The sequence below is a fragment of the Podarcis gaigeae genome (assembly GCF_964106915.1).
Source record: "Podarcis gaigeae genome assembly, chromosome: 9".
Lineage (NCBI taxonomy): Eukaryota > Metazoa > Chordata > Lepidosauria > Squamata > Lacertidae > Podarcis > Podarcis gaigeae.
In genome coordinates, this window is record NC_139685.1 from 75477434 (window position 1) to 75502700 (window position 25267).

A 25267-nucleotide genomic window follows, 5' to 3' on the forward strand; every position below is an offset into this window, starting at 1 on the left:
TAACATGCCCTGGGACCTATGGTAAAGTGTGAGTAATAAATTGAGATGATGATGATGATGTATCCTCCTGGAGAAATAGAATTCCTGTGGCAGTAAAGTTGATTCCCAAGGTTATTGTCTGATACTTCAGTCCTTTTTATAGCTTTGCTACTTCAACAGATGGCAAATGAAAGGGATGTTGACAGGAAGCCTTGCAAATATATTCAGAGGGTGATTGGACACCACCTGCTCGGCTTGACCCTGCTAATGCTGATGTGGTGGTGTCACAGGTACCTGTCCCTGCCTGGCATTGGTACATAGTGCATGCTCAGGTGGGGTGGCCATTGATGGAGGTGGCATCACCTAGTCTCAGGTGGCCTATATAAGTTTCCTACCACAATGTTACTTCCAAGTACATTGCACTAGCTCAGTGGTTCCCAACTGGTGGTCCGTGGACCCCTCCACGTAACCCACCCAGGGGTTCCGTGGCACCATTCACTTAACAAAAACTACCATAGAGACATCATTTTTTTTTTTAAGGTAGGGTTCCATGGCTTGGCTTTTGAAAAACAGGAGTTCCACAGTGCTTAGCTAATTGGAAGCTCCCAATTAGCCCTGGATTGCAGACCAATCGCTTCTTCCCATACAAGCCACTGAGAACTAAGACAGGACCTTATTTGCATTTGCCTTGCCTTATGTTCTGCATAGCCCCTTGCCGGTTCTGGTTGTTGGTTGCCCAAGCGTGGTGGAACTTCTGAGTGCCATTTATCTGTCAGAAATGTCACCTTTAAATATGACCCTGATCATCTGAGGTTCAGAGCTCTGACTCTGAAGTGAACTCTGCAGTTCTGATGCTTTTGGAAGTGCTGGCGACTGACTCCTGCAATAAAAAATAAGCCCCACTGTGTGAGCTTTTCAGCACTTACGGGGATCTGCTGCCTCCTTGTGACAAAGATGTAAAGGGTTCTTTTTGGAAGCGTTGAAGAAGAAAGCTGCTCAGTATATTCCACTGATACCTTCCCAAATGGAATTTTTTTTTAAGGCAAAGAATATAGTTGTAGCAAAAGAGTTAGAGGAGGGTGACACTTCAGCAAAGTCTTTTGACAGGCTCTTGTTAAGCTCAGCAGGGTTTGGCTGAAGTGTTAAGAGCTGCTGAATTTTTCACACAGATGGGACGGCCTCAACCATTGGACAAATATCTGATGTGGGTTATGGTCTGGCTAGTGAGGAGTGTGAGCTCCTGTAAGCCTCCAAGAGCAGCTGGTGTGGCTGCACAAGTCCTTTTTCTCTCCCTAGTTCCGCCTCTGAATTTAGAAATGGTGAAAAGGGATTGGGACGGAGGACATGAGCAGAGACACTGTAGGGTTTTGTTTTAGGGGGAGAAACAAAGTTGGTTCTTTGTTCAGGAGTCTTTGATGGGCCTCCTGGATAGCAGGATTCCATTCCCTTGTTTTGGTCTACATTTTATTTTTTGATATTTGCTTTTTAATCGGACGAGAAGTCACCTTGTAAAAGAACTTACTTTTGGACAAATAAGCCCCAAGCATCAAGGCTAGGCAGGGAGGAGTATTAAATAACTTGCATACAACCGCTGCAAGTCTCTTTGTATTTTCTGTCTGCTGAATAGATCTTCTCTGTGAAATAGGAAGATTTTAAATGATACTTTATTAATGGACTTGGCATTTGCTTTGGTAAATCATCAGATAATATTTGGGCAAGTAATTTTCTGCCTTTGTTCCAGGTAGTAAACTGGAGCAAGTAGCAGCCACCTATCTAACTGTAGGGCATGCTGCTTTGAAGGTTATTGAGATAATGGGGGAAGAATGTTTGCTGGCTCTGGGTTGGCAAGTTGCTATAATTAATTGGATCAAAAACAATTACAGAAAGATCTGGATAAAAGTAATGACATATGAAAGCTATTAGATCACCCTTTTCCTTTGTCATAACAGATGTAGAAAAATAATTGAGTACTCTTACAAAACGATTGTGAAACTGGAGAGCCCCATGGGTAGGGTGTTAGATTTGGCTTGGGTTCAAATCCCAACTCAGCTATGGAATCATTAGCTGGCTTTCGGTACATCACTCAGCCTCACTTTCCCATCTGAAAAATGGGATAACGGTGACCTCCCTTGCTTGTTTTTATGAGGATTAATGATAACATTTGGCTAGAATCTACTCTGTGCCGTAGGGAGAGAGTAGGCCTATAAATCTCAGCCAGTGAATAAATCAATATGAACAGGGTTCATTTTCTAGTTCACTTGATCTTATAAATAAGACGTTACCTGCGATTAGAAAGGAAACAGAACAAACATTCCTTATTTAAAATCCCCTTTGCATGTTTTCACACATTGCCGTTCGGTTTCCCTTGCTGGGTCACAGTGAGATCTGCATTAGCAGAGTCTTCTGTCATCACCGTTGAATGATAACTTGATTGAATTATGTTGACGTTCTCAAGTGTGAAGGCAGGTGATATGGCCTCATTCTGGCTTTGTCATTCACCCTTCGCAGCGGCACATCTTGTTTCTCTCTCCCCCCCCCCCCCCGCCCAAATGCCTGCTGCGCACCACCTTACAAGACAGAGACATGAATCTTAATGTTGCCAAGCACTTTATGTGCCATTAGTATCTGTTGACAGAAGTTCATGAGAGTGCAATGCTATTTTTGTTGGTCTAGCTGTCGAATTCTCCTGCATCTCAAATCGAAAGGAAGTAAGTGTTGTTGTTGTTTTTCCTGTTTCCTCCATTTCAGCTGTTTCTTGTCTCTGCTCCTTGTGGCCGCCGTGGTTTGGAAGATTAAGCAGAGCTGCTGGGCGTCGCGGCGGAGAGAGGTGGGTCAAAATGACAGAATCACTGCCTTCTTGCTACGATCTGTGAGCTTTTGTGTCTGCTTCTTGCATGCGTTCTCCTAAGAGGTGCCAAGTACACAATTGAACCAGAGGTCTTGCTTACTGACCGAGGGCTCTGGAAGCCCTCTTGAAATTCCCTATGTTCTGCAGAAGGCAGCAGAGAGGCATCTGTCTCCTTTTGAGTTAGCTCGGTGGAAGGCAGAAATGGCGTGCGACGCACATTGCTTTTGCAAAAACCCTGCTGCAAATGTAAAAAAGAAAAAAAGAGGGTCTGACCCTTCTCCTCTTCCTCCTAGTTCCCTGGCACCATGTGGGGTGTGTGGAAGAGACCAGATATTGTTTCATCTTGTTTCATCCTGCATTGGAGGGGGTTGGACTAGATGACCCTTGGATCCCCTTCCAATTCTGTGATTCTGTTTGCAGGATTTGGGGGCAGCCAGGAAGCAGCATGGCTCCCTTCTCTCTGCTCCCCCAAGCCAGCATTAATGCACCACAGTCCATGGCAACCTGCTCTTGCGCCTCACCTGGAAGCCCCAGCTGGTGCAGAATGCAATGGCTGGACTACTGATGGGAGCAGAGGTCCAGCAACTTGCTAAAATATCTGCGCTGGCTGCTCATATACTAATGGGCCTGGCTGAAGGTTACTGCACTGATATACATAGCCCTGAACAACTTGGACCCAGTATACTTTTACGGACTACCTGAACCCTTACCTGAGACCCTATAATCCCATATTAATCCCTGAAATCATTTGGAGGAGAACAGATGTTCCACATGTTACAGAACCCTCATTGGCCTCAACTGGAGGTTAGGTCCTGCTGTGAAATACATGTCCAATAGATATTTAGTAGGCACCCTCGCTTTTGACTTTCAAATGTCTCCTGAACACTTTTTCTTCTCCTCAATGTGACAGCCCGTCTCTTCTGTTGTTATTTGCTTTGTTCTTGATGGTGCTTTGTGCCTTGTCATTCTTCACCACCCCGATCTTTTATGATGTGCTAATATTTAGAAATACTAAAAATACAGATCCTTGCCTTCCCTGAGGTCCCTCAGAAAGTAAGATGGAGCCCTCCCCCTCCCAGGGCTCTGTGCATGCCAGAAGACTTCAGGGTAAGTTTATTCAGCAGACCCACTGAAATTGATGAACATGTCTTGGATAGGCCCAGTTATTTCAGTGGGTCTGCTGTAAGTAAAAATTAGCTGAATGCCACCAAGAGATTCAAATAAGAGGCAAGAGGAGTAGTGGTTTCTCATAAAGAATGTTAATAATGGTATTTCAGCAGTGAGGCAAGCAATACAATTGTTATAGGCCCAAGAGATGTCATTTTGTTTTCCATAAGTAGTTTGAAAAGGCCCACGCATACACCTTATTGAGCAAACTATTCTTTCCTGAGCTTGACTACCTTTCCCTATCTAGTCCATCTAACATATATTGACATGAGCAGTGACATTTACTCTGGAGCTTGAGTGTTTAAAATATGCAAGTCCTTCTTGCACGGACATATATTTCCTCCTAGGAGTTGTACATTTGTGTGCTTATGTCATCTGCTCTGTCCTGCTCCAAAGGCTTGCATGCAACCATGCCCATCCTTAATCAGGAACCTAACTTTGAAAATTCAGAGACCTCAACAGGTTTGTGCCCATTCTTTGGGTATTTTTAAGTATAGTATGGAGGACTTAATTGTGAAATAAATTGGCTGAATTTGACAGTGTCAACCTATACCTTAGATGTTCCTATTCAAAACACTTTGGCCAAATGGTGGGAAGGAAGGTTGCAAACATTTTTAGATTACCCGTTATCGTGAATGGGCAACACAGAGGTGTGTGTGTATATATATATATATGTATGCTTTCGTAGATTTTCACGGGTACAGGAATGCAGGTTTTGGTGTCCTCGGGTGTCTTCCCGTGTAAAAGTTGGGGTGTCTAGGCGACGTTTCGACGAGGTCTCACTCGTCATCTTCAGGCTGGTGCTTTCGGCTTCTTGTTACTGGAACAGAGCGGGATCTCAATGTTTGAGTTCCTATAAATACTGTAGAGGGGGTGTGGTGTCTAGCCTCCAATGTTCTGGGCAGAGAGGAAGTTCCCAGGCTAGTGTGCCTTTTCTTCTTTTGTTCCTTAATTACTTGAGAGATACCTTGAGTGATTTCTTGAGTGATATCCTGAGTACCACTTAGGTGGGTCATTAGGTGTGGATTAGTTGCTAAAGTCTTTGTGTCTTGACCTCTTGAACTTTGTGAAGAGTTTTCCTGAGAAGATGGCTGTATTGCACTTAGTTGTGCTTTGGCTTGGCTTCGTGTATAGGGGCGAGCTGTGGTTTTGTGGCTTGTGTCAGCCAGATCTGTGTAGGGATTGCAGGGGGGTGCAGCATCCGGAGGTGCCACCATGGATTGGCTACTGGATGGTGTCAGTAATTCATCTGTGGAGAGGGTCTGGGTTTGGGTCTGGTGTGGTTGATTGGTGTTGGCGTTCTGTGTGCCTCTGGATCTGGTGTCAGTTTTTGTGGAGAGGGCTAATTTCCAGACATCCCGCTTGCCAGACATCTGGAAATTAGCCCTCTCCACAAAAACTGACACCAGATCCAGAGGCACACAGAACGCCAACACCAATCAACCACACCAGACCCAAACCCAGACCCTCTCCACAGATGAATTACTGACACCATCCAGTAGCCAATCCATGGTGGCACCTCCGGATGCTGCACCCCCCTGCAATCCCTACACAGATCTGGCTGACACAAGCCACAAAACCACAGCTCGCCCCTATACACGAAGCCAAGCCAAAGCACAACTAAGTGCAATACAGCCATCTTCTCAGGAAAACTCTTCACAAAGTTCAAGAGGTCAAGACACAAAGACTTTAGCAACTAATCCACACCTAATGACCCACCTAAGTGGTACTCAGGATATCACTCAAGAAATCACTCAAGGTATCTCTCAAGTAATTAAGGAACAAAAGAAGAAAAGGCACACTAGCCTGGGAACTTCCTCTCTGCCCAGAACATTGGAGGCTAGACACCACACCCCCTCTACAGTATTTATAGGAACTCAAACATTGAGATCCCGCTCTGTTCCAGTAACAAGAAGCCGAAAGCACCAGCCTGAAGATGACGAGTGAGACCTCGTCGAAACGTCGCCTAGACACCCCAACTTTTACACGGGAAGACACCCGAGGACACCAAAACCTGCATATATATGTATGTATATATACACACACAGAGAGAGTTGTTTGGAACCTGAGCACAGAGTGATTCAAAACAGATACAATTTTTAAAGACGATAAACAGACATACAAAGCAGAATTTAAAGTTGAGGCGGGCCCGTACTATACCACATCCAAAGGCAGAATACCCCTGAATAGTTGCACTTGCTAGGGGGCCAACAGAGAAGTGCTATAGCATTCAAGGCCTGTTTGTGGGTTTCTCAGAGGCATTCTATGGACCACTGTGGGAAATGGGATGATGGGCCAGATAGGTTTTTGGTCTGATGCAGCAGGGCACCAGCAGCAGGAGACAGACTTTGGGGATAAATGGCCATTGTTTTTCTCTTTCCCATCTTGACAAGAGTATAAAAAGCAAAGTGAAGGCTTCCTGGAGTTTTTCCTAAATAAAATGTTAATCAGGGTTTATGTTGGATGTAGTCTGAGAAATACCGCATTCTGCCTGGAGCCAAGTGAGGCATTTAATGATGGCTTAAATGGAAAATGTCACTGGTGTGAAGTTATCCTCTGGGCATACTTTTTTTTTGAAAGTTGCAGAGAGGATCAGCTGGTATCTTATCTTTCTCACAGTTAGGTTTCTCATACTTGGTTTGCACGCTTTAATTTCAAGTGATAGACAACTTGTCTGATTTCTAACAAACTGTCCTAAAACTTTATACGGAAGGGATCCTCATAACTTAATAGTGTTGAAGAGTTGCTGTCCAGTGGCGACTTCTTTCTGACCCGAGTTGTGTATCAGGTCACCTGCTGTCCCTGCTCAACCCCAAAATGATTACTGAGGTCATAACTGCTTCTATGGCTGAATTCAGTTAATTCCTTTCCCATCTCCCTGCCTATTGAGATCAAGCAGACTTCACTGTGCTCTTTTTGGTGCCTGGCAAAAACATTCCTATTTAGATAAGCCTACCCAGATGCTTAGAAAGTATTTTATATTTTGTATGTTTTAAAGCATGTTTACGAATTTTTCTCAATTTTATTGTTTTATCTTTTTTCAATCCGCTTTGAGGTTTGTTTTTTGCCATCAAGCAGAGTAGAAATTTTGTGTAATAAATAACAAGTAAATCTAAGAAGCCCCCTATATTGTTGCTGGTATCCTAGGAGAGGGATACATATATGGAAGATAGGTCAGTGACCCATTTGGGGTCCCTATGACCTAACAGGGAAAGTAGAAATTCACTTTTGCTGGTTTTGGAAGCAACAGAGCTTGCCCAGAACTCTGGAGTGTTGAAGGACTGTGTGATAGGAATGTTGAGTAAGGTTGTTGAGGCTTGTGCTATTTCTAACAGCTTGAAGAATACTGCAGAAAAATATAGAATGTTATGCTTTTTTGGGGGGGGGATATTGTTAAAACATTATTTATAGTTGCAATAATTTCTTGTACCTGGCCAGTAGAACATGATGCAAAACACTGAGAGCAGAAGATTTTGCTCACTCTCAGGTTAGCTGGGACAACTCCATCTGCAGATCATGGGGCTCTTAATCTGAAGGTTGTGGGTTTGAGCCCCACACTGGGCAAAATATTCCTGTATTGCAGGGGTTTGGACTAGATGACGCTTGTGGTCCCTGCCAGCTCTGTGGCAACCAGTGTTATGACCATGCAATCCTGCTTTCCTCCTCTGATGCAGAGGACTCTAGCTGTGGTCCTAGCAGGGCCACAGTCTCCCATGTTCTTCAGGAATCTGCAAGTGCTTAAGCAGCCAGGGTCACGTTAAAGTCCAGCCTTTCTCAACCTGTGGGTCCCCAGATGTTGTTGAACTACAACTCCCCATCACCCCTAGCTAGCAAGGCCAGAGCTCAGGGGTGATGGGAGTTGTAGTCCTACAACATCTGGGGACCCACAGGTTGAGAACAGCTGCAAAAAGCTTCTCACACTCTTGACACGGAAGGTGGAGCTAGCAACTGAGAAAGAACTGCAGCTCCTATTTAAGGCTCGCTCGGAAGATGACTCAGATCGTGAAGCTGAGGCTCCAAGACTTTGGCCACCTCATGAGAAGAGAAGACTCCCTGGAAAAGACCCTGATGTTGGGAAAGATGGAGGGCACAAGGAGAAGGGGCGACAGAGGACGAGATGGTTGGACAGTGATCTCGAAGCTACCAGCATGAGTTTGACCAAACTGCGGGAGGCAGGGGAAGACAGGAGTGCCTGGCGTGCTCTGGTCCAGGGGGTCACGAAGAGTCGGACACGACTAAAGGACTAAACAACAGCAGAAGATGACTGCTGCTGAAGCAACATCTAAGCTCTGCTCTTAATGGAGTCTCCAGCCTGAGTCCTGCAGGGAGCTCTCCAAGGTGCCATTAAAATCCATTCTCCATTTCCATACTACTCAGGCCATTGCTCAAAAGAGAACAACCAAGAGCATCTGCCCAATGAGTGTAAAGCACATTTGTTTCAATGTTTCCTCCACAAATTAAAAACCAAGCCAATCCTGAAACCTAATATATCCAATGTAACTCTCTACTTAACCTAGCCCGGATACGGTGGTGATGGGGAGCATTTATTCATAACTGAGTGAGAGTAGGATATTGTAAAGCATTTGGCAGGGGTTTAGACCTATCAGTATATTATCTGAAGTAACATTTGGGCAACTTGGCAAGGCGGCATTAGAGTCTGCGTGACAGTGATCTACTAAAGGGAAGTGAGTGGTTCGTAAATTCGTACCCTTTTCTCTCTCTCCACTGAGCACCGTAACGAAATGGCTTTCAGGCGCTGTATTTTGCTGGTGGAGGAAATGGAAACAAGAAAGAATGCTTGTTCGAGGCTCAGAATGATACTGAAAGACAGATAAAATTGCTCCTTTTATTACATGACTTTTGGAAAGTGATAGGAAACATGAAGGCGGTGGTGGAGAATAATGCTTGAAATAAAACCGCAATGGCATCATAAAGAGTACATCTGTCTACAACCAAGTCTTAATATGTATTTTTTGCTCCCTTTCAGCCTCCTTTCCCTTTTTTTACATGCCTTTGGGATTCCTGTAGTCAAGCTGTGAGCCACAATCCAAGGCTTAAACCTCGGATTGTGAATCAGCTTGGGCAGGGTACGATGGAGGGCATTTATCCAAGTCTCAATCGATAGTCTGAAAAGAGAGAGATTTGCTTTCATTCATTTTAAATATTTATCTGCCACCTTCCAATTAATAATCTAAAATGGTTTATGAGTAAAAATTGACACAACTGAAACATATACTGAAATATATTTATATATCTCTGAGATTTGGCACTTCCCCTTTTTTCTGGGTTATGTTTGAGAGAAAAGGCTAAATATAGTGTTTGTTTTAATTATGGCACTAATGTCCATTATTGCTTGGTTTCAGATGCAACATTTAGGAACTTACAATGCTAACTTTCAATACCAGCAGGTGTCATGGTCCCTGATTTCTGTCTTGGTTCAGACTTTAATCCAAGTCAGAAAGAAACTTTGGTGGCAAGGAAGGTTAAGAACCATTATTAGCCCTACTGCCTTACTTTCCCCCTTCAAAATGAAGCTTCCTCTTTGGTAGCCCCAGGGTATGCTGTGAGATGTGTCTTTATACCATCCATTGCGTGCTTTTTGACAGTTGGCCAAGACGCACCATTTTACCGAACCCTTTTTCTTGAGTGGATGTCTTTCCTTTTCCTGCATTTCTGTTCTGTGCTGCTGTTTTGGTTGTTTGCTGTTGGTTCTCTGGTTTTATCTTACAATTTTAATGTAAGTTGCACTGGTTCCAATTGTGACATTTTTGTAACCCTTCCCCAGGACCATTTGGTGAAGTCAAATGGTCAATATGCTAAATATGGGGAACTTGAGGCAACTTCTGAAAAGAGGATCCCTGCATCTGTTGGTTCTCCTTGTAGCCTGTAATGTCAACACTCACAGTCCCTCTGCCCCCATGAGCAGGGGCTTCTCTGCTTCTGCAGCAGAGAAACCCGCACAGTGATGTCATCATGCCACATTGTGAAGTCAGGGTGGTGGTTCAGGTTTTGGACTGTGACTCGGAGGACCAGGGTTCAAATATAATAATACAGTGGACGCTCGGGTTGCGAACATGATCCATGCTAGATGCATGTTCGCAACCCGCAGCAGTGCGTCTGCTTATGCGCGGGTTGCGACTCGGCACTTCTGTGCATGTGCAAAGCGTGATTTAGCACTTCTGCGCATGCGCGACCGACGAAACCCGGACGTAACCTGTTCCGGTACTTCCGGGTTTTGGCGTGTCTGTAAAACTGGATGCGGGTGGCGCTGTGGGTTAAACCACAGAGCCTAGGCCTTGCCGATCAGAAGGTTGGCGGTTCGAATTCCCGTGACGGGGTGAGCTCCCGTTGCTCGGTCCCTGCTCCTGCCAACCTAGCAGTTCGAAAGCACATCAAAGTGCAAGTAGATAAATAGATACCGCTCCAGTGGGAAGGTATATGGCGTTTCCATGCGCTGCTCTGGTTCGCCAGAAGCAGCTTAGTCATGCTGGCCACATGACCCGGAAGCTGTATGCCGGCTCCCTTGGCCAATAAAGCGAGAGGAGCGCCGCAACCCCAGAGTCTGTCAAGACTGGACCTAATGGTTGGGGGTCCGTTTACCTTTTAACCTGAAAGGCAACCTGAAGCATCTGTGACCCGAGGTATGACTGTAACAACAACAACAACAACTTATTTATACCCTGCCCATCTGGCTGGGTTTCCCCAGCCACTCTGGGCGGCTCCCAACAGAATATTAAAAACACAGTACAGCATTCAACATTAAAAACTTCCCTAAACAGGGCCGCCTTCAGTTGTCTTTTAAAAGTAAAATAGTTGCTTATTGCCTTAACATCTGCTGGGAGGGCGTTCCACAGGGCAGGTGCCGCTACCAAGAAGGCCCTCTGCCTGGTTCCCTGTAACCTCACTTCTCGCAGCGATGGAACCACCAGAAGGCCCTCGGCGCTGCACCTCAGTGTCCGGGCTGAACGATGGGGGTGGAGACACTCCTTCAGGTATACAAGACTGAGGCTGTTTAGGGCTTTCAAGGTCAGCACCAACACTCTGAGTTGTGCTTACTGGGTTGTGCATACTGGGAGCCAATGAAGGTCCCCGCTTACCCATGAAGCTCATCTGGGATGACCTCTCTCAGTCTAGTCTACCTTACAGGGTTCTTGCGAGGATAAAATTGGGAGGAGGAGAGCTATGTACAGCCACCTGGAGCTCCTTGGAGGGAAAGTGGAACAGTAGGTCCGCAGCTTAGATGGGAGTTACATTCTGGACATCGTTCCTGAAAGCCGAGATTGTGCATAGTCAAAACCCAATTGGGTTCAGTGGCGAGTGGGATTTCCCAAGTCATTTTTCCTGGACCCTGCCCCCTTTTTAATATTTTTTGCCGTGCACGTAAAGCTTATTGCGCACAAGTTAAATGCACTTAAGCTGCAGGCTTGCTGTATACAAGTAATTAAAAAATAAATAAATATCAGTCAACCTGACAGAGAGACATCAAAAACATTGACGTCTGGTCTTTGGGGCGGGGAGTGGATAGTGGCGTGCATGAGGAACGCGGAGACCTATGGAGCAGGATGGAAGCAAACTCTGGCTCATGGTTTAATCAGGCCTCAATGTTCTTCTTAAGGGCAAAAATGTCTCTGTCGACTCGGATGCTGAGATGTTGGAAGCAGAAATGCTGACGAGCTGAGACAAGAGTGCTGCAGTCTGACGAAGATACGAGTTTGGTTCTTCCATGTGGCTAGCAGCCCTGAGCAGCCTTCGTGAATTTCTCTGGACTCTGACAAGGCTCAAGAACGTGCCATTAATCACCTAAAACTGGTGGAGGATTGTTTCTGCAGGTGCCTCTCTGCTGGCCTGTCCTTTTACCAAAGCGAGACTGAATTAACAGTGAGAAAAGAAGGCAGAAAAATTGGGGTGCCAAGGGGTGGGGATGGAAAAAGACTGCAGCTCCATGCTGGAGCTCACTTTTTCTTCTCGCTTAATTTCATTGCTTAGCTCCCGTTTTGCTATCATATATTTTTGCTTGTTCTAGGCCTCTTGTGGCCCAGTTTTCCCTTTGCTTTTCTCTTTGCGAGAAGAAGGGGTTTCCTGCTTTGAGCGTCTCCCTCCTTCCACTTTTGAAGTGTTTTGTGGCAATTTTTTCTGTGAATCTGCCTTTTGGGGCACAGGCTTTGGTTCATGAACAATTCTGAACAGATTTGGCTTCTGTAGTTTTTATACATAAATAATTATTGTTTTATTTTTGCTTACTCCCTGGTGAGGTTTGAACCACACTATTTTATTTTTTGATCTTTTTCTCTTCCATGCATTGGGTCCTGGATTAATCTCTCTGCCCCTCCTGGAATCCGCAGAAACTTGTTCCTTTGAACCCCTACCTGGAAACACAGATTTAGCATCTCCTCTTCTTCTGCTTAACTTTTAGGATTAATTTGCTATATAAGCAAAGCTTTTAACTGCTATTGACTAGTGGGCGATCTGGAAGGTAAATCAAAGTAGAGATTAAGTAAATAAAAATTACTTCTAAGTTTTGCTTGCTGTAATTGTTGACTGCAACTGAACAGAAATATTGGAAGTATCAGATAAAATGACAAAGTAAAGTTTTAAGAGTGAAATCTTTAGATTGAATAGCATTAAGCTAGAAGGCAGAATATTCTGTTTTGTTACCCATGTAATCATTACATTCTATTTTTACCTGCATACACTGTTCCTTACAGTTGTGTATAATAAGTCTTTTTCCACTTTGATATTCTTTGTGGATTATGCTTGCATTTTTCATCATGCAAAATGGTTTTCTGCTTGGGTATTTTAAATAAATTTTCTATATTGATTTCAGCTTCTGATCTTTCCCATGAGGTCCTCAGTTTCAATATCTAGTTCTGTCTTTGGCTTTTGAAGGGAAAAGGAGTCTTGCTTTTAACAAAACTGAACTTCGGTTTTGGTAATTTGGGTTCCTGGGCCAGGACTGTTGAGGTCCCCCTAGCCCACCAGTCAAATATGACATGGTGGCTGACGAGATTGATTCAGGGGTCACATCCAGACTAAGAAGCGTTTGCTTGGCCATCCTTGCCCAGAAGAACCACAAGCTTGGGCTTTTGACTTGCCCTATCAACGAACAGTTTGTTCCTGGAAAAAATGGTCCGTAATGGGTGCGGTGGAATTCATTCTCTTGGAGAGTTATAATAGCCTTTTTGTAATTACATTGAACATTTCCCAGCTTTTCAGCTGATGGGTACCCCTTGTTATCGTATTCTTCCCTGCTTTTAATTTGCATTTACAGCAGACCTCGCTTACGTTTTTTAAAGCCTCAAACCTTCAGCTTATTCTGCATACTAAAGGTCATCCATTGTGTCTTCCTTGTTTGGGGGCCTGGTTCTGATAAAATATGTATTTAATCCATGGCTGATGAAGATACATTTGTATTGTCTTTTCACATGACATCAATTCCCAGTAGCTTTGTCCTGTGTTTGTAATAATTTGAAGTGTGAAAATGCCTGTTGAACAGCATTTGAGTTCTGTTTCTCCCCCCCCCCTAAACACACACACGCGCACACACACACACACACACACACACACACAGGCTTGCAAAGTTGGTTACAAACCTAATTAGCTAACATTAATGCAATCGCTGCCCCAGGGAACTGGAAACTTAATTTTCGGCTATGATGAAAATACTGCCAGATAATTATTTATTCGTTGTCTTACATGGTGGCTTGCAATTGTGGCTAAGTGTTACTGCCCAATTTATTTTCAAAAGAACATGGCTCTCCTCTCTTGTGATAGTTTAAGCATTTATGTTGCCTCGGTGAATAACTGTTCTGCTCCCCAGTGTTTATCTCCCAGGCAGTCTTGACAGAGCTTCATGAAACCCAGCAGGTGTGGTCCGTGAACTAAGGGGGTACATGTCCATGTTTTCTGATGAAACAGAGTTTTTCAGGGTCGTAGAAGCAAAAAAGGATTTTGACGAGCTTCAAAAGCACATCTCCCAAATTGGGAGAATGGGCAATACACTGTCAAATGCAGTTCAGTGTAAGCTAGCGCAAAGTGTTGAACATTGAGGCAGGATACACCCCCCCCCAAAAAGGAACCCCTCCTATGGATACTAATGCAACCTGACATGGTAGTAACTGATCAGTAAAGAGAACTTGGGTTCGTGGTGATTACAGCAATGAAAATGTTTTCCCAGTTATGTTAAATCATAGCTTATTTTATGTGACTGGGGTGCATGCTGCTCAGAAGTGGCTGCTTCACATCTCCTGTTGAAAACCCCTTGCCACGAACGGGGCAAAACAACACAGAGAATGGATTTGTGTTAGGTAACCAGTGCCTGTGGTTGGTTTTCCCCAAAGGACCCATGATGAAGAGGCAAAGGCTTGATCTTGGTTTCTGGATAATGGCTTGTAAGGTAAAGGGACCCCTGACCATTAGGTCCAGTTGTGGCCGACTCTGGGGTTGCGGCGCTCATCTCACTTTATTGGCCGAGGGAGCTGGCATACAGCTTCCAGGTCATGTGACCAGCATGACTAAGCCACTTCTGGCGAACCAGAGCAGCGCTCGGAAATGCTGTTTACCTTCCCACCGGAGTGGTACCTATTTATCTACTTGCACTTTGACGTGCTTTCGAACTGCTAGGTGGGCAGGAGCAGGGACCGAGCAACGGGAGCTCACCCCATCGCGGGGATTCGAACCGCCGACCTTCTGATCGGCAAGTCCTAGGTTTGTGGTTTAACCCACAGCGCCACCCGCATCCCTATCATGGCTTGTAGTCAGATAGTAATTCTGCAGGCCATGCAGAGCTGGGTCTAAGCAGTATGGAAGGCTGATGTGCCTTTTCTTCTAGTGGTCTTAGTGATGCAGGTGGTAGTTGGACGGATGAGGGCTCCCCCCTGGTCTTGTTTGTTCAGGCAACAACTGATTTGTGCGGGGGTTATGTTCCTGACTCCTGCGTGCATTGGTTTAGTGTGCATAACCTCGCATGGACCCATTTTGCCCTTTCCCCAGCCCGTTCCTTCCCCCTTTCCACCCCCGATTAGTTTTTTTTGGGGGGGAGGGTGTCAGTTACCACTGATAATGTATTTTATAATAGCTCTCCTTAAGGCTTCAACAAAGACAGAAGCTGGTTCAATCCAGACATCACAACGAACCATAGCTTTCACTAATCATAGTTTAGAACTATAGTCCAACCATAGTTTAAGCCATGGTTTGTATCACTATACAGGCAAATCATGATTTATTGCACCATGTGTGGTTTTAATACAACATCAGCTGAGCACCTTTTTCTCCAGAGATTCAGGAGTGGCCATAATTATGGTTTGTCAGTTTAGACATCACTTCAATCCATGGTTTGCAAACCCAGTTCATGCATGGCTTCTGATTCTAGTTTGTTGGCTGGTCACGAACCACGGCTTATGATTTCAGACTTCAAAACAAACCCAAGTTAAATTTCTCTAACCAAGGTTTGGTGCGATGTCTGAAGAAAGCCAATTGTCTGTGTTCTTTATTCCAGTTCCCGTGCCCTTAAGCCCCAGATTTCATTACTCTCGTTCTCATAGCTATAAAGAATACTAGTGAAGGTTTAAAATAAAAATTCAAAAATGTCTGCTCCCTCTTCCAACATTTCAATGGTTTTGATATCACCACCATCCTGTCTGTCTTAGATTACTGTTGCTTGTTACTGTCATACCTCATCAAAGGTTTCTATTGTCATGAACAAAAGAATTCCATAACAATTGTGTGTTGTGCCTGGAGGTTGAATGGAAGATCCTGCATTTTGGTCTGAGGAGTAGCGTAGTATCTTTTTGAGGGAGAATAACATTAATGACTGAAAACTTCGCTTGTTTCAGAATTCCATTTTGGCAGGCCGCCATTTCATGAATGTAAAGATAAAACATTAAAATTGATTTATCCTTGATTGCATAATATTTCATTCTTGTTACATTTCTTCAGTAAAGATGATGTATTGCTCAGTCGGGTTTTCTTAAACCAAGGTTCACTGGCAGCAATTGAGATCTGCAATGTTACCAGGGTGTGTGTGTGTTTTGGGTGGAGGAGTGTTGCTTCCTTTAAAAATAGATGTTCCTCTTGAAGTTAAGCAAGTCCCAAGGCTGATACGTGCCAAAGCTATTTCTTTGTAAAACAGTTTCCAGAAGGGGTGGTGTTACGGATTCATGGTAGCATAGAATCATAGAATTGTCAAGAAGTACACAATAATGGGACAAGTCTATAACTTACTTCTTGATAATGGTGTGTGTGTGTGTGTGTACTAGTTGTGTTCCTTTTGCATATCATTCTCATAGCTGGATGACCTTTTAATTTTGATTTCCTATAGCACGAGTGACCAACTTTCACCCTTCCCAAGTGTTGTTTAACTAGGGGTAGATATATAATGATCTTTTTAAAAAAAAAAAGTTAAGAAGAAAAGCTATATAGCTCTCAATACAATTTCCCATTGAATCCTGTACAGCACCTGCTAGTGTCACATTTTTATAACACATTTATAACGTTATAACTTACCAGTATAGATTAGTCCTATGACTTCTGTGATCCCCACCTCTGCGCCGACAGCAGGGATGGGTAGAAGGAGAAGCAGGGTCTGCTAGTAGACCACTGGGTAAAGTAGATCGGAAGGATTTCTGACTTCCAGTTGTGCAGTGACAAGCAAAATGCATTTCCCTCTAAATTGGATTGCTGATAAAGAACACCTTGGGGGTGCGGGGAGACCAGGAACTGATTTGTGTGCGAAAGAACTTGTGAATATGGTTCTGATGCTGATCACAAACTCTGAGCTGGAAAACGCTGTTATTTATTAACCTACTCAGGAGTAACTCTAGATTAATGGGTCATTTCAGTAGGACCTACAGAGAACACATAAGTTATGCAGTCTTTCCCTAGAGACCTTTAAATGCCTGAATATTGGTTTCAAAACACGATTAGATCTTGCTCTTGGAAAGCTCAGCCTGGCTTTCATGAGGCTGTCTCTGGTCTCCCATCGATGGCTAGGTAAGGTCCACACTTGTTTTATTTCATCTGTGCTGCAGTACAGGGAACTCTTGCACCTAGCATTTTACTGCTGTGAGATTCCTTTGCCCCACTGTTTTTATCCTTGAATCTTGTTCTTGTGCTCCATTGAGGTGAACAATCAGTGTCTGGGCTTGTGAATGGTTCATCACTGTCCATTCTGATCAAGGGCCTCCAGCATGAATTGAGCAATTTTTTTTAAAAAAAACAACAACCAACACATTTGCCAAACATGTATTGTCTCATGATTTGAAGGCTTCAAGAGCTATTGCAAGTGCAAGATTCATGTAGCTGTACCCACATAACCTCCTGGGTGGGCTCAGTGATTGTGTGAATATTCAACTCCTTGCCGAGTTAATGAGTTCTGCTTGATTCTTATTTTGGACATATTTATCAGGACAGCTTGCTCTGGTTTTATTTTACAGCCATTAGACAAAGCGTTTTATGGTAGCTGAAGGGCACAATTACTGCAGCAGCAACCCTGCAATCTGTTTCACACTTTCTTCACTTTGCAATCTGCCGAGCATCTTTTTAAGTAGTAGTCTGGAACAGGAGGTCTGGCACATGAGTTTGGGTTCACTTGAGTGGCACTTGTACGGCAGGTTGTCAGTAGAGTATAGGTCAAAAATCCCTGTGGGCAAACTGCCTCTCTTTATACTATGTAAAGCTCTGTTGGCATGATCGTTGCATCGTTCAAGGCAGTCTCCAGAATAGGTCCCAGGTCTCACACCTGGACGTTGTTCGCTAACTCTGGGCCAGGGCTGGACTGGTGGTTCCCAAACTGTGGTCCCTGAGCTTAATTCAGGTGGTTTGGGGCATGTCTGTGAAGAACACTTTGACTTCTGTACAGTCCTGTTAAGTTCAGATTGTAATACAATAACATACAATATAAGAATTAAAAGAAGCAAAAAGATACAGTCATACCTTGGTTGTCGAATGCCCTGGAACTTGTACATTTTGACTCCCAGATAATAAAAAACCGAGAGTGAGTGTTCCTGTTTTCGAACAATTTTCGGAAGCTGAAGGTCCAGTGTGGTTTCCGCAGCTTCCGATTGGCTGCAGGGCGCTCCTGTGGCCAATCGGAAGCCACGTCTTGGTTTTCGAACAGTTCTGGAAGTCGAATGGACTCCTGAAACGCATTCTGTTCGAGAACCAAGGTATGACTGTACTGTCAAAATAATTCAGCATCCAGGATTCACAATTGCTACAAACAGGCGGCGGCAGGGAATATTAAGTGGTCCACCAAGACCCTCAGCAATTTCCAAGTGGTCCATGGGGAAAAAAATGGGGAACCACTGATACACTCTGGATTCTGCTTCTGGGAAGGATTTCAGGCTAGGAAAGACCTCTGCCTGAAGCCTTGGAGCTTTCCAGTTGCTGTTCTGGGCTAGTTCCTAGTCCTGTAAGCTTGACTTTGATAAGACCCCCCTGTTCTTATAAAATGCTAAGTGTAGCAAGGGGCTTAAAGAGAGGGGTTCTCAGAGACTGTTCTCCACCTCCAAAACTCCCTTCATCCTCCAAGCCTTTTCTGGAAGCAAAGTACAGTGGAACCTCGGTTCTCGAACATCTCTGTTGACGAACAATTTGGAATCCGAACACCGAAAACCCAGAAGTATTTGCTTCCGTTTTTGAACGCACCTAGGATCTCGAACGGCTTTCCAAGGTGCGTTTCTCCACGTTCTCAATGGGTTTTGCCAACCGTCCTTTGATTCTTGAGTTTCAAACATTTCTGAAGTTGAACAGCCTTCCGGAACGGATTACGTTCAAAAACTGAGGTTCCACTGTATATATAATGGCTGTCTTTCAGTGTATTTTTAGGACACTTTTCATTTCAGTAATTTTACATAGTTCATCCGCACCATGGGCCCAAGTAATGAAGGGAGATTTCAAAATGATGCTTAAAATAGTGGGAAGAGCTCTGTGGCCTTTTGCAGCTGGGCGTTTCCAGCTGAGAGCCTGACCTCTTTTCAATACAGCTAGCTAATTCGGCATGGTTACCCAATAGCACAAGCCCTGCCCAGGCTTCGCAAATACCTCTTGAGTCTGACCTCACTGAACTAGCAGTAGGGGAAGTACTGAACCACCCGTACCAGTCTTGTTTCACCCAGGGCAATTGCACATGATGGCAGGCTCTCACAATTCTACATGAAAAAACTACATTGTTGGTATCTGTCTGTCTCAAGAGACAATGGAGTGCACCACCGGAGGTGAAGTCAAACCACTGCATTAGCAACACTGAAGTGTCCTCCATGGGGCACAGGACTGGGCAGTGTGGATGGAGGTCCTGAGCTGCCCAGATGGCAAGACCCCACTCTGGCCTCACTGATATAATAGCCATGTTCAAATATATAAAAGGATGTCACATAGAGGAGGGAGAAAGGTTGTTTTCTGCTGCTCCAGAGAAGCGGACACGGAGCAATGGTTCCAAACTACAAGAAAGAAGATTCCACCTAAACATTAGGAAGAACTTCCTGACAGTAAGAGCTGTTTGACAGTGGAATTTGCTGCCAAGGAGTGTGGTGGAGTCTCCTTCTTTGGAGGTCTTTAAGCAGAGGCTTGACAACTATATGTCAGGAGTGCTCTGATGGTGTTTCCTGCTTGGCAGGGGGTTGGACTCGATGGCCCTTGTGGTCTCTTCCAACTCTATGATTCTATGATGTGGTTTGAAAGAAAACAGAGCAATACGCTTGGCACCAGCTTGGCTGCAGGAGTTGCGTACAACTGACTAAGGGACTCCAGATTTGTGTAGGGTCTACTCCTTAGCCTTCGCTTCTCCCAAAGATGACCTCCAAGGCAGTGCAAGTTTAGGGTTAGAGTTGACAAAACCCATCTGCTCTTCACCTCCCTCTGCAGCGTGTTGTGCAGAAACCACTTTCTTGACCATTGGACCCATTCCCAGGGTGTGGCTGCTGTCACAGCGTCTAGGAGCCACAGGTGAGAGCTGAGTGCAGGGTAGGGATTCAGGGTGGACAAGCTACCCCAGAAGGAGCATGACATATCCCCCACCAGAGGAGCTACTGTCCCCTAACACCCCCCACACTACAAAAGTAGTTCTAAACAGTAAATAAAACATCAAAAGCAACCAAACTGAACAATTTCCACACAACTCACAGTAAAGACACAAAAACAACAATAACGGCAACCCCTCCCCCCCAGACAAAACCCTCAAATACCCCAGCAACTGGTGGGAAGTTGGGAAAATAGACGCCCCTAAGCAATACAGACTGTAGATCAATCCACTCAGCATAATTTCTATATCCTTTGCTCTTTTGGTTCAATTCTTTTTCTGGACCTTGGAGGAGTTGGGAGGCCCTTGAGTTATTTACAGCTGCTGTTAATCTCAAGCAGACATATAGTCCTCCGTACTGTGGCGTACATGAATCTGATGGATTTGGGAGACCTGCTGACCTTACATGGCTGATGCTGTGGGTTTCGCTCTGTTCTGCTGTTGTTTCATTATAATTTGTCGGTGTGCAGTATCAGCCCTGCAGCTGGCGGGGGAAGTGGAGATACGTTAACCTCCCACTCAATGACAGGGTAAAACATTCGTGCAACTTAACATTTAAATTTTGTGGCCTGCTTTTTAAATTATTTCTAAAGCATCCCCCAAATTCACAAAATGCAACCGTTTAATTATAAAACCGTGCAATTAAAATTAAAACCACAAAACTCATGGAGCCGGGTGGAGAATATAGGTGGAAGCAGGCCAGAGAAGTAGGGAACAGGTTGGAAAACAATTTGAAAATGCTGAACTGAACAAGAACAAAGCAGAAACCAGCCATGTGATGGGGAAAGGCGCTTGGCTATCTGGCTCTGCAGATTTCCTTACGCCAGCTAGTTTCTTACATGCTCATAATAGGGTTTTTTTGGAGGGTGTGTGTGATGGATCAGTGAAGTTGCTGTGGAAACAAGCATGCAATGAACACCTTCTCTACCGTCATCCCAAAGCAGAAGAGTTATGAGACCTACCTTACATTGGACAAATTTGTGATGCTTTAGTACATATATTTGCTCATTTAGTTTTTCTGGGTGTATTGTTACTTGTGAGTTGCCTAGAGAGAACTTCTTTCTATACAATCAAGGGATTCAAGGTTGACTCAGCCCTCATCTCCTTTCTGAGTTGTAAGTCACTTAACCAAGCCTGTTTTCTCTCAATGAAACATTGAGTTTTTTCTTTGTGAAAGGACCACTTTGTTTCCTGTTCACACGACTGTGAGTCTCAATATGGCAGGAAGGTGTGTGGTGAGAGCCCTGGTCGCAGCAGAGGTTTGCAACCCTTGCTGAACTATCCATCACCTCCAACTCAGCCCTCGCATCTAGTATATATTTTGGAAAGGAACAGGTTTTCATCTGCTTGGATGTACAGTGATACCTTGGGTTACATAAACCTCAGGTTACATACGCTTCAGGTTACAGACTCTGCTAACCCAGAAATAGTACCTCGGGTTAGGAACTTTGCTTCAGGATGAGAACAGAAATCGTGCTCCGGTGGCAGGCGGCAGCAGGAGGCCCCATTAGCTAAAGTGGTGCTTCAGGTTAAGAATGGATCTCCGGAATGAATTAAGTACTTAACCCAAGGTACCACTGTAATCAGATTCCATTTTGAATCAAGATGGCAGAAGAACGGACCTTCCAAAACTTCCCTTATTCTAACCCCTGGTTTCAAAACTGAACTGATACTTTGGTTTCTTCTGATTTCTGGGCATTGCCAGGTATGTGGCTGTTAGCATCCAGACGAATCTTCGAATGAAGGCAACAAAGGGATGCTTATCTCACTGTGCCTTGTGCATCGGTCCTAATAGGCGATGCCTCTTGAGCAGCCTGCCCAGCTCAGGTTGTAAATGTATAACACAAATGGACCATGCTGTGAACTTGTTTTGAATTCACTACCACTCCCATGAGTCTACCTGCCCTAACTCAGGACCAGAGTCATGGTGGCAGCAGGTCTGATCCTGCACCCCATGTCTGCACCCCATGTTTTGCCACATCCTGTTAATATATATATATATATATATATATATATATATATATATATATATATGCTTTCGTAGATTTTCACGGGTACAGGAATGCAGGTTTTGGTGTCCTCGGGTGTCTTCCCGTGTAAAAGTTGGGGTGTCTAGGCGACGTTTCGACGAGGTCTCACTCGTCATCAGCCTGAAGATGACGAGTGAGACCTCGTCGAAACGTCGCCTAGACACCCCAACTTTTACACGGGAAGACACCCGAGGACACCAAAACCTGCATATATATATGCAGGTTTTGGTGTCCTCGGGTGTCTTCCCGTGTAAAAGTTGGGGTGTCTAGGCGACGTTTCGACGAGGTCTCACTCGTCATCTTCAGGCTGGTGCTTTCGGCTTCTTGTTACTGGAACAGAGCGGGATCTCAATGTTTGAGTTCCTATAAATACTGTAGAGGGGGTGTGGTGTCTAGCCTCCAATGTTCTGGGCAGAGAGGAAGTTCCCAGGCTAGTGTGCCTTTTCTTCTTTTGTTCCTTAATTACTTGAGAGATACCTTGAGTGATTTCTTGAGTGATATCCTGAGTACCACTTAGGTGGGTCATTAGGTGTGGATTAGTTGCTAAAGTCTTTGTGTCTTGACCTCTTGAACTTTGTGAAGAGTTTTCCTGAGAAGATGGCTGTATTGCACTTAGTTGTGCTTTGGCTTGGCTTCGTGTATAGGGGCGAGCTGTGGTTTTGTGGCTTGTGTCAGCCAGATCTGTGTAGGGATTGCAGGGGGGTGCAGCATCCGGAGGTGCCACCATGGATTGGCTACTGGATGGTGTCAGTAATTCATCTGTGGAGAGGGTCTGGGTTTGGGTCTGGTGTGGTTGATTGGTGTTGGCGTTCTGTGTGCCTCTGGATCTGGTGTCAGTTTTTGTGGGGAGGGCTAAAGCACCAGCCTGAAGATGACGAGTGAGACCTCGTCAAAACGTCGCCTAGACACCCCAACTTTTACACGGGAAGACACCCGAGGACACCAAAACCTGCATATATATATATATATATATAAATAAATATATCTATATATCTCAGTATTGCTTGAACTTTCTTTGGCTGCTAGTCTTGAATTATTCTCTTTCTGGGCACAGAGTGCCAGCCGCCTCTCTTGTTTCCTTGCAACTGTGTGAAAATCCCATGAACGCCCGTGACCCTTGAATATGTCGGGCTGCCGTATTAACATCTCTCCATTTATTCAACAGCAACTGCTCCGAGAGATGCAGCAGATGGCCAGTCGCCCTTTTGCATCCATCAACGTTGCCTTAGAAACGGACGAGGAGCCACCCGACCTCGTTGGAGGCAGCGTAAAGGTGAGGGACCACCCTGTAGGAGCACGGTTCCCGTAGTTAATATTCACAGATGCTGTGCTGCTTGACCGGCTTTTGCGAGAGGGAGGCGGAGGAGAGGAGAGGAAGGCAATATTAGAAGTCTAGCCACAAAGAAGCCGTAAACATTCGAAACCCAGCAGGCCTTGTTTTTGATCTAATTTTCTTTCTCCAGGCTGCTCGTTTGCATCTTTCAGGTTACGTTGGTTTAAATAAAAGTTGCAGCTCTTTTTAAAAAGATTTTTTATGCCTTGTAATCAAGAAGGATACAGTTTAATATGCCAGAACAGTTGGTTGGAAATAGCTGTAGGTGCTGCTGAAAAAGCCTTCTTTGCACGGTCTTTCAAAGGATGGGGGGAGGCTAATTGGCTAAGTATTAAGAAAGTCTTTCGGGTACAATGGGGGGGGGGGCTACACTCGGCAGCAGGTGATCTGGAAAGCCAGCCTGGCAACAGGTGCAGTGGGCAGAGGGAGTGCCACTGCCAGACAAACTGCTTCTAGGCCCAGCATGCTGCCCTGTGGCTGAGAGTTGGGGAAATAACTTGGATAACTGGCCAGAAACCAAGGAATCTGTTGCATGTTACAACATTGCTGCCTCTGCAACAAGGGGGAGGAGGAAATGTGTGTACAGTGGACACTCGGGTTGCAGACGTGATCCATGCGGGAAGAATACAAAGTAAAAGTAAATAATAGAGAGAAAAAAGGTGGGATAATTAAGAGTGAAGTGAAATGAATGTGAGTGGGACCGACACCAAGATCACCTGTATGCACTTAGTATAGCTCACCTGGTAGAGCATAAGACTCTTAATCTCAGGGTCATGGGTTTGAGTCCCACGTCGGGCAAAAGATTCCTGCATTGCAGAGGGTTGGACTAGATGACCCGAGAGGTCCCTTCCGACTCTACAATTCTATGATTTGGAACATAATTCTGCTCATGCACATACCTTTCATGGATGGGTTCACAGTGCTGCAACCAGTCCGAGCTGCTGGGGGGCCACTCCCCACCTCACTAGAAAGGCAAAGGGATAGGTGGAGAAAGGAGAAATACAACCTTAGGAATGAGTGGTGGTGAGCTGGTTGTTCCAACTGACACTCCCCCCCCCCCCCTTGAGGGGAAGCATGGTCTGTCAGGAATTCGGCCTACACTCGAGTAGGACTCTGGCAGAGACACATGCCCAACTGGCATGTTCTCTCCCTCCTGGTCTTTTGTTTGGGAGCTTCAAAAGCTTTCTTCTGCCTGAACATTACAGCGACCGATGCCAACAGACATTGGCACACTTAGGGATCCACAGAATTTGCGCACCATGCATGTGACAGGCCTCAGCAAAACAAAGGACAATAGTCCCACTTCACGGAACACAGTAACACAAACATCCTGTCTCCGTCACTTCCCACTCTGTGGAGTCAAAACATACACCATCATGTGATAGACAACAATCCCACGACTGCAATCATGGAGCAGGAATTCTAACATAGTCTTGTTCCCAGTTCCAGTGTCTCTGCTGTGGCATAGTATCCACTGCCCCTTGGGTTGTGAACCAGTGACTGCCCTGCCTGATTTGTAGGGGGGCATCGTAGCAGAGGCAAGGAGAGTGGGCTTTCTGAGGTGCAGCCAGTTAAGGAAGGGCTTTGACTCAGTTGGTAGAGCGAATGCTCTGTCTTCTAGGGCTGGGTGATACCAGCTTTTAAACATCCTGATGCATCACCAGCTAAACATCGCGATATAGTGACACATTGCAATGTTGAAAGGGAAGGAGCATCATTTGGCTTTGGCCCTGCGTGGCACCAAATTGCCTCAGTCAGCTCTGCCCACAACCAGCACACAGCACAGAGGGAGGGGCATCAGCTGTGGTCCCCCGCAAGGCACTGTGGTGAAGCCAAACCACTGCTGCCAGTGCCTGGCACAGGGAGGAAGGAAGCACCCATAGAAGGTAAGGTGGGTG

General features: G+C 45.1%; 1 protein-coding gene across 3 annotated transcripts in view; it reads left to right on the plus strand.

Moving 5' to 3' along the window:
- ATRN (attractin) overlaps positions 1 to 25267 on the plus strand; it is a 160395-nt gene that overhangs the window by 118331 nt on the left and 16797 nt on the right. For 2 of the 3 annotated variants that reach the window (XM_083756248.1, XM_083756249.1), the window contains exons 26-27: positions 2728 to 2806; positions 23202 to 23309. In XM_083756248.1, coding sequence (XP_083612374.1) covers positions 2728 to 2806; positions 23202 to 23309 — 187 coding nt within the window. Of the gene's footprint in view, positions 1 to 2727; positions 2807 to 11609; positions 12813 to 23201; positions 23310 to 25267 lie in introns of those variants that run through there. The other variant, XM_083756250.1, reaches the window with a different exon arrangement.